At 34.5% G+C, this 20,322-nt stretch overlaps 1 protein-coding gene across 1 annotated transcript in view; it reads left to right on the top strand.

Moving 5' to 3' along the window:
- Positions 1-20,322, top strand: part of Ptpn4 (protein tyrosine phosphatase non-receptor type 4) — a 126,363-nt gene that overhangs the window by 14,559 nt on the left and 91,482 nt on the right. The window contains exon 2 of the mRNA XM_048810443.1: positions 7,376-7,483. Within this exon, the coding sequence (XP_048666400.1) occupies positions 7,376-7,483 (108 nt within the window). The remainder of the gene's footprint in view (positions 1-7,375; positions 7,484-20,322) is intronic.

Here is a 20,322-nt window from a genome sequence, read left to right as displayed (position 1 = left end):
TTCCCATCCTCCCCCCTCCCCCCTCCCCCCCTTCCTTCCTTCCTTCCTTCCTTTTCCTCCCTCCCTCCCTTCCTTCCTTCCTTCCTTCCTTTCTCCTTTTCTCTTTTTGGTACTGAGGATTGAATCCAGGGGCATTTTCCACGGAACTACATATCTAGCTCTTTTATTTTTCATTTAAAGTTTTGAAACCACGGTCTTGCTGAGTTGTTTAGGGCCTTGCTAAATTACTGAGATTGGCCTGGAACTTAGTGATCCTCCTACCTTAGTCTCTCCTGAGTTGCTGGGATCATAGCAAATTGCTTGTTCTTTCACAAACCTTTCCAGGCAACCCCAGCACAGTTTATACCCAAGTTCTGTTTCTTTCTTTGTGAATCCTGGAGATTTTGTGTCAGATTAAGAGTGCAATCCTATTTTATATTTTATCCAATTTTATATGTTATCCAGCACTTCTAGATATTTTGTTTCATGACTTTTTAGATCATCTAGTCTGCCATGTTGCTGTAAAGGAAGTTGGTGTTTTAAAATAGGATATACAAAGCAATTGTGTATAGTTAGCTTAAATAATTTCGTTAGCTTAAATAATTTCCCCCTAAGATGGGAGGACCAAATATAAATAGCCTTTCATTGTTGACCAAGGCAAAATAATTATCTGAAGCAAAGTATTGCATAGTGGCTCTGGGCAACTCTAGACCCACATAACCTGGCTAGAGTGTATAAGCCTTGCCACTTAACAAACCTGTATAATATTTAGAAGTCTGTGGTATCTCCCTGTGCTTCTTCACTTTTAAAGAATCTTAATAGTGCTTACTTCATGTTTTTTGGTTTTTTTATGTTTAAATGAGTCAATACACATATACTTTACAATAGTGTCTGACAATCATTAGTATTCAATAAATGTTATTATATTAGTATGAACTTCATTAAGCATAATGCTTACTTCTTGAGACCATTTTTCTGCATGGGAAAAGTTTTTCATTGACTATAGGAAAAACTATAGAATTTATACTTTATTTTTAGAAGGCTGTATTGCTTTTTCCTGTTCTGTTTTATAAATGAGTTTTCTGCAGAGAAGGAAATCAGTTGCCACTTCATTAAGACACTACTAAATTTTAAATTTTCCATTAGTAAGTAACCTTTTATTTTCAAAACCATTGGTTGTTTTTCTCTTAAATTTATGTTACCTATTACTAATCTCTTTTCCCTAACCCTCCAATGAGAAACCTATTCCTGTGATATATTTTCTTCATCCAGAAAGGTGATCAGAATTCATAGTATGATAAGGCTCTCAAGTATTCATTCTTTTTTTTTTTTTTTTTGTAGTACTGGGTATCAAACCCAGAGCCTCATGCTGGGAAAGTGTTTTGCCTCTGAGCTACCCCCTGAGCCCTTCAGTCACACTTGAGGGTCATTACTATGACTTTGCACTAAATATTATGGAGGGAACTCTTTCTGTAACTTTGTCTTACTCACCTGCCTAACCTATTTCATAACTGTATTTTTCATTTATGGAAAATATTTCGTCCTTGGGGCTGGGTCTGGGGCTCAGAGGTAAAGCACTTGCCTAGCATGCGCGAGGCCCTGGGTTCAATCCTCAGCACCACATAAAAATAAAATAAAGATATTGTGTCCACCTATAACTAAAAGATAAATTTTTTTTAAAAAAGGAAAATAGTCCTACCTATCTTCAGGACAGCATCTTTAGAAATATGAAATCTTAGTGTCACAAGGGACATTAGAGATTGTCTAGTTGTTTTCAAACACTTTTTAATAGACTTCTTCTTTTCCTAATAAAGGTATACTCATGCACACATGAACTGTATATGTATAATGGATCAAATTATAGTTAGTAGTTAAAGTGAGGTGTCTTGGACTTTTCTTTCTCATTACATCAGCCCTGAGTACACTCACTGAACCCCAACAATACTACACAGCATAATCTGGAACTACTGATTTAGTCTTTCTCGTATTTTAGGGTCCATGAAATTAGCCTGCATGGAAAGAAAAATTCATCCAACACCACACATTAACTAGCTAAATAAGGACTAAGCCTAGTGTTTATTGTTTCCATTTTGCCACTTTCTAAAGCATTGCCCTGTTCTCTCTGCTGTATATCTGGAGAGCTGCTGCTTCATCTTCCCCACAGCCTTGTCTAACGCAGTCTCTCCTTATACTTGGCCTGCCAACAAGAATCTTAACTTAGATAGACAATCGTTGGTCTAGGATTCTAGTGATAAGATTCTAGTGACAGTCTTCCTCTTTAGAGACAGTTTACCAAGTTAGTTTATCTGCAGATAAATTATTCCTTAAGCTTTAGAGATAACCCTTAAATGCCCTGTTCTCTAACTGGTCCTTTTATAAAATAAGAAAAACAGAAAGATTGGCAGTACCTCCAAAGACCAAAAGCCACATACACTTTTATAATTGCTTCTATATGCTGTTTTATCATTTAATTATTCAACTAACCACTGGGTACAGTTGGTGCACATCTGTAATCCCAGTGACTTGGGAGGCTGAGGGAGAGGATCATGAGTTCAAAGCCAGTCTCAGCAACTTAGTGAGACCCTGTCTCAAAATAAAACATGGTTCAGTTGTTAAACACCCCTGGGTTCAATTCCTGGTCCAAAAAAAAAAAAAAAAAACCCAAAATTCAGTAAACCAAATATTTATTGGTGTCCTTTTTTGGACAGACTTCTTAGAATCTCTGGTACATTCCAGAATTCTCTTTCACCTGTCATGTTACTCTTTGTTTAGATACAGGGCAGTTTTATCTGCTTCAGTTCTCAGACTGATGACTCTCAAATATGTATTGCTTCTCGGTCGGACAGTGAATCATTTATTCATCCATTTATTGTTTATTCATTCAACAACAAATATTTATTTATGCTTGGCAGTGTTCCAGATTCTAGTAACTTGATAATAAGACTATTACTCTGGAGCTTTCTAGTGTGAGACATATATAAATATAATTTATATATATATGATGGTGTTAAGTAATAAGAAAGTGAAAATGTGGTAAAGGCATAGAATGACTTGGGAGCGTGGAAGGTACATGTGGTCACAGGTGGTGGCACTAGAGCACAGTTCAGAACTGAGAAACAAGCCTCAGGTAAGTCTGTTAGAAGAGTAGAGATTGAGTTTAGTGTGGGAAAATCAAGGAGGCTGTCATTAGGTAAGAATGTGCAAGCATAGAGGTGTGCATGATTAGTAAGGGATTTGAGGATTGGATCAAAATAGCACCTCACTAGGCCTTAGCAATTTCTATGGTTTGGATATTGCTTGAGTGGTTCCCCCAAGATTGTATGTTGAAATTTAATCCCTATTATAAGGTATTAAAAGTGCAGAAACTCAATCTGACTATGGTTTTTAGAGGTGAGGTCTTTGGTGGGCTAGGGATGTGGCTCAGTAATAGATCACTTGCCTAGGGATGTGTGAGGCCTTGGGTTCAATTCCCAGTTGTGTGTTGGGGGTGGATGCGTTTTAGAGGTGGGGCATATGGGAGGTGATTAGGATTATATAAAGTCATTAGGATGGAGCTTTCCCCTAATAATTGAATCCTAGTGGTTTATTTTTTTCTTGTGGTACTGGGGATTGAGCCCAGAGCCACACATATGCTGCGTAAATTTTAGTGTCTAGTGGGAGGGAGTTCAGAAGAGAGCAAGAGATAGAGATGGAGATCCCCTGCCACCTTCTCTCCCTCTCTCCCCCTTTCTCTTGCCTTGTGATGATCTGTGTTGTCTTAGGACTCTGCCAACAAGAAAGCCATTTGTCAGATGTGGCCCCTTGACTTTGCACCTTCAGAACCAAGAATCTAAAGAAACTTTTCTTGATTAAAACTCTGCAGTCAAGCCAGGTACAGTGACTCGTGCCTGTAATCCCAGCAGCTCAGGAGGCTGAGGCAGGAGAATCACAAGTTCAAAAGCTCAGCCTTAGGAATTTAGCAAATCCCTAAGCAACTCAGCAAGACTCTGTCTCTAAATAAAATATTAAAAAGGGCTGGGGATGTGGCTCAGTGGTTAAGCACCCCTGGGTTCAATTCCTGGTGCAAAAAGAAAAAAACAAAAACCAAAAAACCATCCCAATATATGGTGTTATGTTATTGGCAACAGAAAATGGATAGTAGGGCAAAGAATGATAAATTTATTTTCTTTTTTCTTTTTTTTTTTTTGAGGTACTCGGAATTGAACCCAGGGAAGCTCTACCACTTATCTACACCTTCAACCCTTTTTGAAATATTATTTTGAGACTGAGTTTTATTAAGTTTCTTGACTGGGTTTCAACTTCCAGTTCTCCTTCCTCATCCTCTGGAGTAGCTGGGATTATAGGCATACACCATTGGACCCAGCTTGCAGTTGGATTTTTAAGTCCTTCTTCTATCCTTCTTCCTTTGGTTGAATCATAAGCCCTCAAAATATAGGGTTTTTTTCCTTTTTTGTTGTTCTTTTTAGATATACAGACAATACAGTGTATTTTGATATGTGCATATACATATATAGAGTGTATAGCTTATTCTAATTAAGATTAATTCTTGTGGTAGTACAAAATGTGGAGTTACACTGATCATGTATTCACATATGAATATAGTAAAGTGGTGTCTGATTCATTCATTCTTATTCTCATCCTCGGTCCCTTCCCTTCTTTTCCCTTTTGCTAATCCAGTGAACTTGTATTATTCCCCCTTATTGTGTGTTAGCATCCACATATCAGAGAAAATATTTGCCCTTTGGTTTTCTGGGGTTGGCTTATTTCACTTGGCATAGTCTCCAGTTCCATCCATTTACTGTCAAATGCCATAATTTCATTCATCTTTATGGCTGAGTAATATTCCATTGTGTATATGTACCACATTTTCTTTATTCATTCATTTGTTGAAGGGCACCTAGGTTGGTTTCATAGCTTAGCTGTTGTGAATTAAGCTGCTGTAAACATTGATGTGACTTTGTCACTGTAATATGCTGATTTTAAGTCCTTCAGGTATATTTTGAGGAGTGGGAGAACCAGGTCAAATGGTGGTTTCATTTGGTTTTTCTGAGGAATCTTCATGCTGCTTTCCAGAGAGGTCACAGCAATTTGCAGTTTCACCAGCAAAGTATGAGTGTACCTTTTTCTCCTTTCCAGCCTTTATTGTTACTTATATTCTTGGTAATTGCCGTTCTGACTAGAGGGAGATAGAATGAATATCAGTGTGTTTTTAATTTGCATTTCTATAATTGCTAGAGATATTAAACAATTTTTTATATAATATAGGTTTTTGAAACTGAGGTTTGTTCATGGAGTGTTCCTTCCATCAGTGAATGGTACCACTAATGACATATTTGAATAATGCAGGCACGTACACACATTGTCTTTGATGTTCCATCCTTCCTTATCTATAGTCAGTTGCTTTTTTGCCAATTCTGCCTTAATGAATAGATCAGTTTATCATTTTTGATGTCAGTATAGTTTAGGTCTCCATTATACTTGGTATTATCATAGGAGTCTCTTAATTTATCTTGTCTTAAAATTTTTAATATCTACACAGTATTTTATAAAGCCATATGTGATCTGACCATAGCCTTGCTGCCTTTTTCCACATTTCAGAGTTTAAAAAATTTTCATTTTAGCATGTTTATTAGTTGCAGTCAGCTGGAGGCATAGCAGAAAATGATTCTGTTACATCCCATCTAGACAAGTACATCAAACTCACCTTAGACTTTTCAAAAGACTTAATGCTCGATCTCTTCCTCAGGTCAGTTTAATCAGAATAGGAGAGGGGCCAGGAGGTAGGTTTCATCAATATAAAAAATATTTTCAGGTAATTGAATGGGCAGCAACATTGAGAAGCCCTATTTTTGAAACCCATACTTCCTGCCATTGATGAGTTTGGTAAATAATCATTTTACCAGTTCTTGCCAATAAGACATGAAGGGAAGCTCTTTGTAAAATAAGTTTACAAGGAAATGCTTTCTTTTGAACATTGTCCTGTGTGCGTATAAATTTTGGAATTGCTGTGATAATCTTGCTCACGGCACCCCAAAATAGCCAACCCTGGAATGCAGATAAGAGACATGGAAAGAAACCTGGTCCTTGATTGTCTTTTTTAAACATTTAATTTTTAAAAGTAGTTAGACCAATACCTTTATTTTATATATTTATTTTTTAATGTGGTGCTGAGGATCGAACCCAGGGCCTCGCACATGCCAGACGAGCTGAGCCACAACCCCAGCCCCTTTGATTATGTCTTTTATTTACTGACTTAGTTAGCTCTGGAATCTATTGTACCTCTATTAAAATGTTCTTAATATTTCAGCTCTGAGATTGGATTCTGATTTACAGCTAGAAGCTTCCAAACTACTATATCTCATGAATGGATAAAGTAGTGGTAAAATATACCACTATTTACTGCTGTGTTTTCTATTATTTCTCTTGTATAAATAACACTGCAGTGAACATACTGGTGTGTATAGTTCTTTCCCCCAGTTTTGGGCTTTATGTCATTACTCAGATTCAACATCCCAGAAGTAGTTAACATTGTTTTTGCTTTTGTTTAATTCAAATTCCTTTCCCAACAGGTTATATCTATCTACAATGTTAGCAGTAGTTAGTATTTTTAAATCTTGCTCACCAGGGTTTTTTTTCCACTGTTGTTTACACATGTTCTGTCGTTGTAATGTCCCACTTTTATTTCTTTTATTACTAAACATGTTAATCATTTCTCTGTTTTTATTCATTAGTTTCATTTCTTTTTTTTTTAGGCAATTGTACAATCATGTCTTTGTGCAATAATTTAGTAACTATGGAACTTGGGGAAGTTATAGTTACTATTACTAAAACAAGGGAATAATAAATAATTTATTTATTACTGTAGGGTTAGTGTGAGGTTAAAATGAGACATTTTCCTGAAGTTCTCTGAGCATCATAATGAAATAATAGTCCTTTATCACATTTGCTGTATTTTTAACATCTTTTGTTTCCCTTTTCATGGCATTATTTTACACAAAATTATATTTTCAATTATAATTAGTCAAGCCAGTTACTTTTCAGTCATAATTTAGATACAAGAAAAGACATGAGAAAAATGACATGGAGTTATACGTAACTAACATATGTTAATCATACTATGTACCTACATGTTAATTATATACACATATAATTAATGTGGTACTGATAAAAATACCATGATGATAACCTGAAAGCAAGAGACATTTTCAAAGGTTTCTTTATATCTTCATATTTATTATATACTCTTGAACCAGTTTGTTTTTAAAAACTATTAAATGTGAAGGCTTTTCTCTGAACCAAGTCATTGGTATAGAGACATTTGCCATTTTAATAGAAGAGGACAAAAAGTCAAGCAGGTTATAAAGCAAAATTGGTTTCATGTTATTTTTCTTTTCAGAAAAATGAGCTGGGACAAGTTTTGTTGGATATAGTCTTCAAGCATCTTGATTTGACTGAACGAGACTATTTTGGTTTACAGTTGGCTGATGATTCCACAGATAACCCAGTAAGTTTCATTTTCATTTTAGTTTTTTCTCTCTGTTTAAAATATAAAGTCCTTTTTGTTTTAAATATTCACTGATTTAATGAATTTTTAAATTTTTATTTGAACAGTTGGAGGTAATTCTTTTGTCTTCATTCCCCTTTACTTGATGTTTTTGTAAGTCAGCCTATAAGTCTAGTGCCAGTTTCATTAATTGTGTATCTCAGAAAACTGAGAAAGAAAAAAAAAAGTATAAGTCATCCTCTTGACTTGAAGAGATGACTGGGCATAAAAATTAAAATATCTGGAGACTTATTAATTTGCACTAAAATGAAATTGGATTTTTATGGTATTCATGGAGAATTATTTCTAACAAAAAATCCTTATTTTTTTGTTCAGGATAAATTTTCCAAATAAGAATATTCAAAAGAGACCTCCCAAATGAGACAGAGAATAAATTCAATAGGTACTCAAACTTATTATTCAGTATTTGTAATCATGGTTTTTTTGATTAGAAACATCAGATCATAGAAATAGAAGATAACATATGATTAAATAGTACAGCTGTTGACTTTTTAAATTGAACATTATGAAATACACTAAGGAAATATATCTTTTTATGAACCTAGGTGAAGGGCTTACTGCAAATTTTGGTTGAATTCTTATATGTTTACATGGTTATACCATGAGAGACTTTTACAGAAATTATGATAGCCTTTTGATTAGTGTAGGAAGAGTTCATTTTTAAGGAAATATTATGGACAGCTTAGAAAAATGAAGAAGCAGAATAGTTTCTAAATCAGTGTTTCAGAAATCCATTATAAGACTATACTGATAGAATGTCCACAGAAAATATAAATATTGTTATGAAAAAGTAGGGGGGTTTGTTTGTTTAGTTTTTTGTTTCTTTTTTGTTTTGTTTGTATGCTACTAGAGATCGAACCCAGGAACACTTTACCACTGGTCTATATCCCCAGTTGTTTATATTTATATTTTTATTTATTTATTATTTTGGGGGGCGGTGGGTACCGGGGATTGAATTCAGAGGCACTCAATCACTGAGCCACATCCCCAGCCATATTTTGTATTTCATTTAGAGACAGGTTCTCACTGAGTTCTTTAGCGCCTCGGTTTTGCTGAGGCTGGCTTTGAACTCATGATCCTCCTATCTCAACCTCTAGGATTACAGGTGTGCGCCATTGCACCCAGCCTATATTTTTATTTTTTTGAGACAGGGTCTTGCTAAGTTGCCTCGACCGTATAATCCTGCTGCCTTCGCCTCTTGAGTTGCTGGGATAACAGGTGTGTGCCGTCACATCTGGCTTGTTTAGTGCCCCCCCCCATCTTGGGTCTTAGTTCTCTGAATGAATTGTTAGTGGGAAATAAATATTTGATGTTAAATGTTACTGTTTTATTTTTTGGTTTCATGTATTGATTTTTATATCACAATCAACCAGAAGAAAATAGAGGATGAAGTGATAAAAATAAACCAAGGGCCAGATAATCTCAGTGAAAATAAACACTTTTAAACTTAATTAAAATTAAAACAATGTTTCCTCATATTTTGTCTTCAGATGACTTGACTTTCTCCAAGGGCCTTGAGTTATACTGTTATTTCTTGGTAAATAAACCCATATAAACATGAATATTAGGTGAAATGTCAGTAATGCAGCTCTCCCAGAAAGGTAAATTGTTAGCTAAGAAAATACCCAAAAGATACATGTGACACTGCATTGAGAGAAAAGAAAGTCAGTTGACTCCTAGATTATCTTGCTGTGCTCATAAGACACTCTAGCCAGTCTTGGCTTTAGATTGATTGGAGAAGTGACAAGACAGATTTTTATGCCAGATTTTTTTTTTTTTTTTTTTGCCAAAAGTGGGGTGTGACTATTTTGTGATGCTTTTTAAAAAATTGTGCTGATATTACTTTAAAATCATTTATTACTAATGGTGCAAGACTAGGATACATGGAATACTCACGAATATACATTAATACAGTGACCACCAATATTCCTATGGTTCCTGAGAAAGTGTTCCAAAAGGACTAATACTGAGCTCACATGTACTACAAGAGATAAAACGTACATTACATAATTTTGGATACAAGAAGATATTCTGTTCTAATTATGCCAGGATGAATTTAGGGAAATAAGAATTTTATACTAGGTTGATCTTTTTGCTCTCTTCTACTGTTTCTAACTTTGTCTTTTCTGTTTGGAGTGTTCCTTTTTAAATGGCAATATATTCCTTGGTTCCAGGGTTTTTAACTTGCTTATCATCTAAAATAATTGTTTCAGGAAAGTTAGAATCATAAAATTTTAGGGATCTAAAAGAGGCTTTAGATATGATCTAGTCTAATACTGTGATTTTACATGAGACATTTTTTCAGTTCAAAAAGATAAACCCGAATTACTCCCTGGCAGAACCTTGGTATTTCTAATTCTCTTTGCCATTCTTTTTCTCTGGACTGTAATTTTAATATTTAAATAGAAAAATTGTGAGATGCCAAAATATGTCCAAAAAGGATCTTTTTTAAAAAAATGTTTATTTTTTAGTTGTAGTTGGGAACAATATCTTTATCTTATTTATTTATTTTTATGTGGTGCTGAGGATCGAACCAGTACCTTGCACATGATAGGCGAGCGCTCTACTGCTGAGCAACAACCCCAGCCCCCAAGAAAGGAACTTTAAAGATTTTATAGTTAATATCCCATTTCTACTTGCCAGCCTGAACTTATATTAAGGTTTTGAGGGTAATGAATACACTGAAGGAAAGGGGCATCATTCTTCAAAAGAGAAAGGAATAAGGTAGTGTCATTTATGAAATATCAATTGTAGGTTTATTAACTAAGTGTTTTGCATATATCTCATTTAATGCTATTTTTGTTTCTTTCCACATTTTTTATTTGAGCATTATAGTTGCATATAACGGTGGGATTTGTTGTTATATATTGGTGATAAACACATAGATAACAATATGATGTGGCCAGAATTATTCCCCAGCACTTCTCCCGTCCCTTCTATCTTTCTACCCCCTGGTCCCTTTCTATCCCCTCATGTAGTAATAGACAGACAATCAGTAGAGTAGAGGCAGAGGATCACAGGAAGGTAGGGAGGAAGGTAAAGGGAAGATCCTAGGGAATGAGATTGATCAAATTATGTGCATGTACTAATATGGCATAATGAATCCCACTATTATTTTTAGTTATAATACACAAATAAAAAATTTAGAAAAGAATTTGCCTTTAGAGCAAGTTCCCATGTGATAATTGATGTTGCAAGTCCAAGAACCACATTTTGAAAATCCTGCTCTAACTCAGTAAAATATTAAGTCAACTGAAGTATGGCTTAATTTATGTGGAACAGTTTGATTGATCTTCCTCCCTCCTCCTCCTTCTAATCCTCCTCCTTTTTTTTTTTTTCTGGTACTGGGCATTGAAGCCAGGATGCTTTACCACTGAGCTACAATACCAGTCCTTTTTATTTTTTATTTTGAGACAGACTCTCACTAAGTTACTGATGTTATCACTAAATTACTGGGCCTGGGGTTGTAGCTCAGTGGTAGATCACTTGCCTTGCATGCGTGAGGCATTGGGTTCGAATCTCAGCACCACATAAAAATAAATAAATAAAGATGTTGTCCATCTATAACTAAAAAATATATATATATTTAAATTGCTGAAGATGGCCTGAAACTTGGAATCCTTTTGCTTTAGTCTCCTCATTTTGCTGGGATATAGGTGTGAGCCACTGTGCCCAGCTAAAGTTTTTTCTTGTTTTAACATATAACTCAAAGTTGCTGAATTATTTATTTTGTCAGGCTTGAATAAATACAGAAAAAGTCACATATGGTTCAGTATTACAGTTCCTATAGTACTTGCTTTTATTTCACATGTCAGTATTTCTGTCTTATATTTCTTTCATGTGTTTTGTTGTAATAACTTAAATTTAGGCTCTTATTACCTACTTATAAACGTCTTTGGTAACCTCTTTTTAAATTTTAGCCCTGTTATACTTTCTTGAGGAATGACAGAGGTACCTGAGATACAGAGGAATGTTTCAGAAAGAAGCAGCAGCATATGCAAAGATTCAAAGTAAAGACACAAGAATGCTGTATTTGAGGAATTGAAAAAATGTTTTGAGCTGGGGATGTGGCTCAGTGATTAAGTACCCTTGATAACTATTATATCCCTGGTATCAAAAACAAAAAAGTTTTAATTTGGCTGGCATATAAGGTCTGGAACAGACAGGTAGAAAAGGACTATGCTTACTTAAGGATTTATTTATATACCAAATGTAAGACATAATTCAGCTCTATCACTTTATGTTTACAGTGTAGACAATGACTAATAGTTATAGTTTAGAGATAATTGGAAGATTATTTTATTAATGATGTTACTAGGAAAAGTAATGATTGACTGTAGGGGGTGAAGAAAAAATGAGTGCAAGAAATAATTTGATGAAATAGGACTAGATATAGTTAAGGTAGAGTGAATCCATAGGGAAAGGAATTAAACTCATTAATTCTGCATTTTGTAAATTCATGGAATTTTCATATAGATTATCATGTATGTATGTGGTTAATTACATTGACTTTCAGATTTTAAATATATACAGTTGACTGTGGACAAATAGATACAATTGACTGTGTTAAATATACAATTGACTGTGTGTTAAACTTGAATCTAAATACACATAAGTTCAAGTATTTTTCTTCTTTAATTCCTTGGGGTTTTCTGTGTAAATTATCATATCCTCTCTGACTAGGGACGGTTTTACTTCTTCTCTAGTCTTTATTTTTCTCATTTTTAAATTCATTATTGCATTGGCTAAGACCACCCTTACAGTGATGAACAGCAGTGATGGGAGAGATTAATTTATCTTTTTTATCTTAAGAAGAAAGTATTCAGTGATTCACCATCAGGTATGCTGTCAGTGTAGAGGTTTTTTCCCCCCCTGAATTAATGTAATTGAAAAGTAGAACCACAATGAAATGTCAATACACATTCACTAGAATAGTTAAAATTAAAAATTCTTTCAATACCAAGTGTTGGAAAGTATGTGGAAGAGCAGATAAGAATTGCCTGTGAGAATGTAAAAATATTCAATCATTTAGAAAATAGTTTGTTAGTAGTTTAATTCCTTGTAAAAATTAAACACATTTGATATATTATACCACCTGGCAAAATCTCACATATATTTATCTAAGAGAATGAAAACATTGTATAAAACCTTGTATATAAATGTTCATAGGAGTTTTATTCATAATACCCCAAGCACAAGTTCACCTTAATGTCCATCAGTAAGTAAATGGATTAAAATAAATGTTGTATAACTGTACAGTGGGACACTGTATAATTCCATTTGTATTAAATTGTAGATCAAGCAGAATTGATAAATAATGACTAAAAACAGATGTTGTCCAAGGCTTGGTTGACATACTACAAAGGGATACAGGGAACATTTTAGGATGTTGGAAATATCTTGATTGATAGTGGTGGTTACCTAGCTGAATACAATTGTCACAACTTAGACTGTATATTGAAAATAGGTAATTTGGTTGGACCTACAGTCCGTATTTTATTTCCTTTTTGAGGAGGAGTATCTCCACTCATTTCTTTTAAAATTCCAGTTGCTTTTTCATGTAACTCTAGGGTCTCTGTTTGCATGCGTAGTTCATGTGTCACGGAGTTGAGGTGGCTTGAATATGTAGGTTTAGGGCCTACTTTCTGTTGAGTCTTCCCTTTCAGAATTTCATTCTCAGTTTTTTGGATGTTCTGCCTGTCCTTAACTCTGTCTTCTGACACCTCTCGTCAGTGAGGCTATCCCCCTGCTTTATGAAGGAATTGAGATTGCCCTCAGGCCAACTGCTAGAAACGTCACTCTCACTTATTACAGTTTAAGAGTAGACTTTGCTCCTGCTTCTGCCTGCTTTTGGTTACTTTGCAGTGTCAGACATTACACATACACACAAACTAATACCATTAACAACAAATGTTAAGAAGGATGTTTTGAAGATGGATCTTCTGAGGATTGGATCTTAAAAGATTGGTGGAAGAATCAAACCAGAGGAAAACTCACCAGAAGGAGGAGAGAAGAAAGGGGCACAGAAATTATTTGAAGAAATAAATGACCAAAAATTTCCCAGTGATATGAGTATACAAATTAAAAGAAGCTCACCAATCTCTGTAGGATAAAAACTATTGAAAGACAAAGAGAGAATCTTGAAAGCAGCAAGAGAAAATTGACTTACGATGTACAAGGGATCCTCAATAAAATAGGTGATTTCTTAGTAGACGCCTTGCAGGTCATAAGCAGTGGAATGATACATGTAATTTACTGATATATTCGACTGAGAATTTTGTATCTAGCAAACATGTCCTTCAAAGATAAGGAAGGAATTAAGACATTGACAAATATATTACACCTGAGGGAGTTCATTACCACAACCTGTCCTAAAAACAAATGCTAAAGGTAGTACTTCAAGATGAAATGAAAAGACACTAGATAGTAAGTCAACTATACAGAAATAAAATATCCTATAAATATGCAATTATACATGAACATTTATAAGAACAGTATTATAATTTTGGTTTGTAACTTCACTTTTTATTTCCTATAGAATTCAGAAGACAAATACATAAGGAATAATTCCAAAATCTGTTAAAGAGTACATGTGTAATGATGTAGTTTTTTTGCATCTACAGAGAAGGGTTAAGGGCAGAGTTGTAAAAGACTACAGTTTTTGTATGTAATTGAAATTAAGTTGCCACCAGTTTAACACAGATTGTCTTTAGGATCGAATATGTAATCCTCATGGTAACGACAAAGAAAATATTTATAGACTATACACCAAAGGAAGTGAGAAGAGAATCAAAATATTTACCAAAAAAGAAAGAAACCAAAAACTAAACACAAAGAGGGAAGTAATAGAGAAAATGAAGGACAAAAAATATATGATACAAAAGTTTATGTTTCCCTGTCAGGGCTGGGTGCAATGGTACACACCTGTAATCCCAGAGGCTTGGGAGGCCAAAGTAGGAGGATCTAGAGCTCAAAGCCAGCCTCATCAAAAGCAAGACACTAAGCAACTCAGTGAGACCCTGTCTCTAAATAAAATACAAAATCGGGCTGAGGATGTGGCTCAGTGGTCAAGTACCCCTGGCTATCCCCCCCGCCAAAGTATCTGTTTCATTATCAGTCATTTAAATGTAAACATACTAAATTTTACCCCAATCCAGAAACATAGATGGGATAAAGGGTTAAAAACAAAACAAAAAGTCAGGATCTAACTATATCCTGACAAGATTCTTTTTCTGTCTAAGTGTATACAAGTTGACGGGTATTTTTTTCTAGTGTGCTGTTCCTATAAATCATTTGCAGAAGCAGCCTCCTTTCACCAGGAAACAAAGGAAAGATTATATTTATCATCCATTTTTAAGAAGCTCTCCTGCTTCTGGTTCCCTGACTCAAAATTTTATGTGTTTTATGTGTGTAACTATTACTGGTTCATGGATTGCTTCAAAGAGCCATCTTAATACTCCATATTTATGTTCTTTTTTAAAAGAATAGTTTTAGTTGTAGATAGACACAATACCTTTATTTTATTTATTTGTTTTGATGTGGTGCTGGGGATTGAACCCATGCCTCACACGTGCTAGGCAAGTGCTATACCACGGAGCCACAATCCCAGCCCCCATATTTATGTTCTTTAAAAATAAGTAGATATTCTATTTGAAAAAGAAGATACAAATGCTTCTGTAGCAAGATGGCAAACATGCACATTACCAATATATTAATCATTTATAATGCACTAAGTATTTTAATTTTATTATCTATTTTAGACCTATTAACACTGTAAGTTGAATACTGTCATCTTCGTTTTATAGATGAGAAAATTACTATACTGAGAAATGAAGTAGTTTGCCAGAGATCACAAAGCTACTAAATGATAGAATAGTTCCAAAGGTATGCCATTTTCATCAATGAGTGCTATTGAGACCAACAAGAGATTGACCAACAGGGGCACTGATTTCAGATGTAACCTACTGAGTCAACCCAGACCTCCCTGGCCTTTTGGAAAGCAGTAAGCAGTATCTACCTTTAAGTGTGAATACTTGGATTGGAGAAATCAGCCAGTGTTCCCATTTGACTTGTGACACGCAATGAAATGAGAAAAGCCTCTTTGCCCAGGATTTTGTTATAACATAGTGGAAGCATAGTCAATCCCTTATCAACTGTGGGAGTCAAGCTATATGTCCTATATCCTCTCTAGAAGTATTCAAAAAAATAGATCCAAACATTTGAGGAAAGTTAACACTGTGAAAGAGATGTACCCACATGATTAAAACAAATACTTTATAGAGGAAATAGAGCAATATGTAAAGATGGGAAAATAGCTAATCTTGGGATTAATAGAGATGAAGTGAATTTTTACATGTAAATTGCATAGAACGGTGCTTGAAACATTAATAAGTGATCAATATTAATATATAAATGAACATGAAAAAGAACTATATTAGCATGATTAGAGAGGATATTATATCCATGCAAAGGAAACAATGAATGATTTTGGAAAATAAAAATACGATGGTCATAATAAAAAAGCTCACTAGTTAGGATAGAGTAGATAAAGTAGAATAGTAATGCTTTCACCATGAATGGATGTAGCTAATATAACAATACATTAATATTTCAATGACAAAATAAATACCAAGTTTAAGCAAACAGTCATATAATCTTCTTTTCAAATGTAACTTTTCCACAAATTCAGCATATATTAGACAACATATTAGGAATTTGTATAAATATAAATTTATGTTAGAAATTTCATTACTATATTTTGGATGGATACATAAATTAATTTGTTTATGAAATGCTGTATAGAATAAACAAGAGATTCATCCAAAAAAAATGGAATGAGAAATTGGCTTTGAGAAGACTAGAATGGTTCCGTGCCTAAATACAAATCCTTCCTCAATTGATGATGAAATATTGTCCCTTATTATCTATTAATATTTATCAGATATTAATGATTTTAATACAGTATTATCGTACTTGAATATATATTGCATTGCATACAGTTAATCTTCTCTTGGATGCAGCACAATAATCCAGTTGGTACAACAGTTGTTGGAACAGAGAAATGCAGTCCATGACCATAGATTGTAAAATGACCTCAATGCCCATTTATATAAGAACAAAGAAGGGTTTATAATACTTGTTCTCAAGATGTAATGAAACAGTTTCTGTAAGAAATTACACTCCTAGATATGTACCCAAGACTTAAATATATATCCACACATAAAAATTTGTATTAAGATGTTTATAGTAGAATTATTCAAAACAGCTACACAGTAGAAAAAGTCCAAATGTCCATCAAGTAATGAATGAATAAACTAAAAGTAGTATATCTATACAATGGAATTTTATTCAGCAGTAAAAAGGAATGGCATACCACTGATCATTCACTAGGATGGCGAATTAAACAGCTCATGTTGGTAGGCATGATGGTATATGCCTACAGTCCCAGCTACTTGATTGTCTGAGGCAGGAGGACCAAATTTAGTTCAGGAATTTGAGGCTAGCCTGGGCAATATAACAAGATGTTTTCTCAAAATAAATAAATAAAATAAAAAGCTCATGTTGATGAGGAGGTGGAGAAATTAGAACCCTTGTACATTGAGGATGAGGGTGTAAAAAGGTATAGCCACCACAGAAATAAGTTTGGCAGTTTCTCAAAATTTAAATATAAAGTTACTATATGACCTAACAATATTACTCTTAGGCCTTATACCCAAGAGAAGTGAAAACATGTTCACATAAAAACTTGTACATAGTTGTACATAGCATTAATATTCACAGTAGCATAAAACAAAATAGCTCAAATGTTAGCCATAAAAAAGACATATTACAATATAGATAAACCTTGAAAACATACTAAGTGCAAACTGAAAACAAAAAAGGCCACCTATTATATGAAATGTCCAAAATAAGTAAATCCAGAAACAGAAAGTAATTTATGGATAGGGTCATAATGAGACTGATTATTAATAAGTATAGATTTTGGGGGAGTGTGATGAAAATATTCTGGAATTAGTGGTGATGGTTGCACAATGTAGTGAATATAATAATAATATATACTTTAAAATAGGAAAATTTTATGGTCTTGAATACATCTCAGAATGCTATATAAAAATTTATCCTGGGTCTGTGGTCATATGCATTTTATCTTTTGATCAATATTGCCAAATTGTCCTCTATCAAAATGGTACAATTTATACTCTTAAGAAGCTATGGATGAGGGTACCTGTTTTTATCATGTTCTTGGTGTTGTGGTATGTGATCAAAAGTTTTAGTCTTTGTCCGTGTTGTTGTTGAAAAGTAATAACCTAGCTGGGTATGGTGATGTGTGCCCTCAATCCCAGCAACTCAGGAGGCTGAGATAGGAGGATTGCAAGTTTGAAGTCAGCCTCACCAACTTAGACCCCCATCTCAAAATAAAAAATAAAAGGGCTGGGGATATAGCTCATTGGTAAAGCATACTGGTTTAAATCCCTAGTTACCACCTACATCACCTCCCCCCCCAAAAAAAAAATTAGAAAGAAAGAATAAAATAATGATCTGATGTAGATTTGTGATTTATTTCTCTATGATCCAGATTGAACATCTTTCATAAATTTTTTGCCATTTTATTAAGTATGAACATCTATTACTCATTGATTTTTTTTTTGTTTGTTAACATTTGTCTTTTTCTTATTGATATGTAGGACTTCTTTATGTTATCTTTTACCTACTTTTTCTTTTGACCGAGGGATGTACTTTTTAAATTAAATTATTTATTTATTCTAATTTGTTATATATGACGGCAGAATGCAATTCATTTCATATTACAAATATAGAGCACAATTTTTCAAGTCACTGGTTGTACACAAAGTATTTTCACACCAGTCATTTCTTTATACATGTACTTGGTGGATCTTCTACCCCATTTCCCTTTCCTTCCCCTCCCTCCCCTTTGTCCTATCTAAAATTCCTCCATTCCTCCCATGCTCCCCCACGCATCGCCATTATGAGTCAGCATCATTACTGAAGGATGTATTTTTATCATGAATACTATCATTGCTGTCCAGTAGTACTTGTTACAGCTTTGCTCCATCTTTGAAGTTAAAAATAAGAATCTTGAGTCATATGTCATTGACATCACTGATGAGGGCTGTTAAGTTTCTTAGTACTTATCCTTGTACTTCTTCTAAAGCTATGACAGTTTACCACATCTGTTTGTGTATGTAATTGTTTTTCTTATATTCAGAATATTTTGAAGGGGAACTGAATGAGGAACTCAGGCTTTGGATAAATTATTTGATTCTAATTTTGATTTTTAACAACCATTAAAGTAAATGTAGTTTACTACTTTTCATAGAAAATATGAAAAAAAAATTACTAGATTAATATATGGGTAAAAAGATAAATGGGTAGATAAATAGCGTAAACAAATGTGTTAAAACAGGGCTGAAAACCAGGAGACTATTTGCAATGGAATAGTTATGCCGCACCCCCAACTGTTGAATCATTCATGCCTAGACAGTCTTCAATAAATATTTTTATTCATATTATATGCCAAACCTTGTTCTTGGTTCTGACTATCTTATGTTGACTGAAACAGATTTTTCCCCTTATTTTTTTTAATTGGGACATTATAGTTGTACATATGATGGGATTTTTTGTTACATATTCATACTTATATACAATATAATAATATGATTTGGCCAATATTATTCCTCAGGACTGAAACAAGATTTTATCCCTGACCTCTTACAGTTTATAATCTAATGAAAGAGATAACAAAATGGAAAACCGAACATACTGTAATTGAGAAGATGTTATAAAAGTTGAATGTTTCCTGCTTGTTTATAGAAAATAACTGAGTAACTGGGAGCTGTGTGACATACTTTGGGTAGAGTGGTCAGTGAAGGAGCTCCTTCTGAGGAGATAAGGTTTAAATTAATACAGAGGAAGAAGCCAGCCATAGCAAAGCTGAGGAGCATTTCATGAAGTGGAGGATTGAAATTGAGGACCCTAAGGGTATCTTTTGAGAAACAGGAAGGAGGCCATTATGGCTAGAACTTAATAATTAAAAGTGGAAAAGATAAGAAGAGACCTTTCAAGTTATAGTAAGGACTTTGGACCTTTACATTGAGAAATTATCAGGAGATGTTAAAGCAAAAGATTGACACAATCAAGTTTATGTTAAAAGACCAGTAGTTTCTAGATGGAGATCAAAGAGAGAGAGAAAAGAAACTGAGAAAGCAATTAAAAGGCTATGGCCCGTGGGGCTGGGGATGTGGCTCAAGCGGTAGCGTGCTCGCCTGGCATGCGTGCAGCCTGGGTTCGATCCTCAGCACCACATACAAACAAAGATGTTGTGTCCGCTGAAAACTAAAAAAAAATAAATATTAAAATTCTCTCTCTCTCTCTCTCTCTCTCTCTCTCTCTCTCTCTCTCTCCCTCTCTCCCCCCCCCTTTCTCTCTCNTCTCTCTCTCTCTCTCTCTCTCTCTCTCTCTCTCTCTCCTCACCCCCCCCTCTCACTCTCTTTAAAAAAAAAAAAAAAAAAGGGTATGGCCCAGTGGCTTGGGAGGCTGAGACAGAAGGACCAGGAGTTCAAAGCCAACCTCAGCATCTTAGTGAGGCCTTAAGCAACTCAGCAAGACTCCATCTCCAGATAAAATGTAAAAAAGAGCAGGGGATGTGGCAGTGGTTAAGCATCCCTGGGTTCAATTCCTGGTACCAAAAACAAGGGGCTATGGGCAGTGCCTACACTAGAAATATGGATGGTGGCAGAGTAGATGGAAAAATTTTGTTC

The sequence above is a fragment of the Marmota marmota genome, unplaced genomic scaffold (assembly GCF_001458135.2).
Source record: "Marmota marmota marmota unplaced genomic scaffold, marMar, whole genome shotgun sequence".
Taxonomy (NCBI): domain Eukaryota; kingdom Metazoa; phylum Chordata; class Mammalia; order Rodentia; family Sciuridae; genus Marmota; species Marmota marmota.
This window is presented reverse-complemented; position numbering and strand designations above follow the sequence as displayed.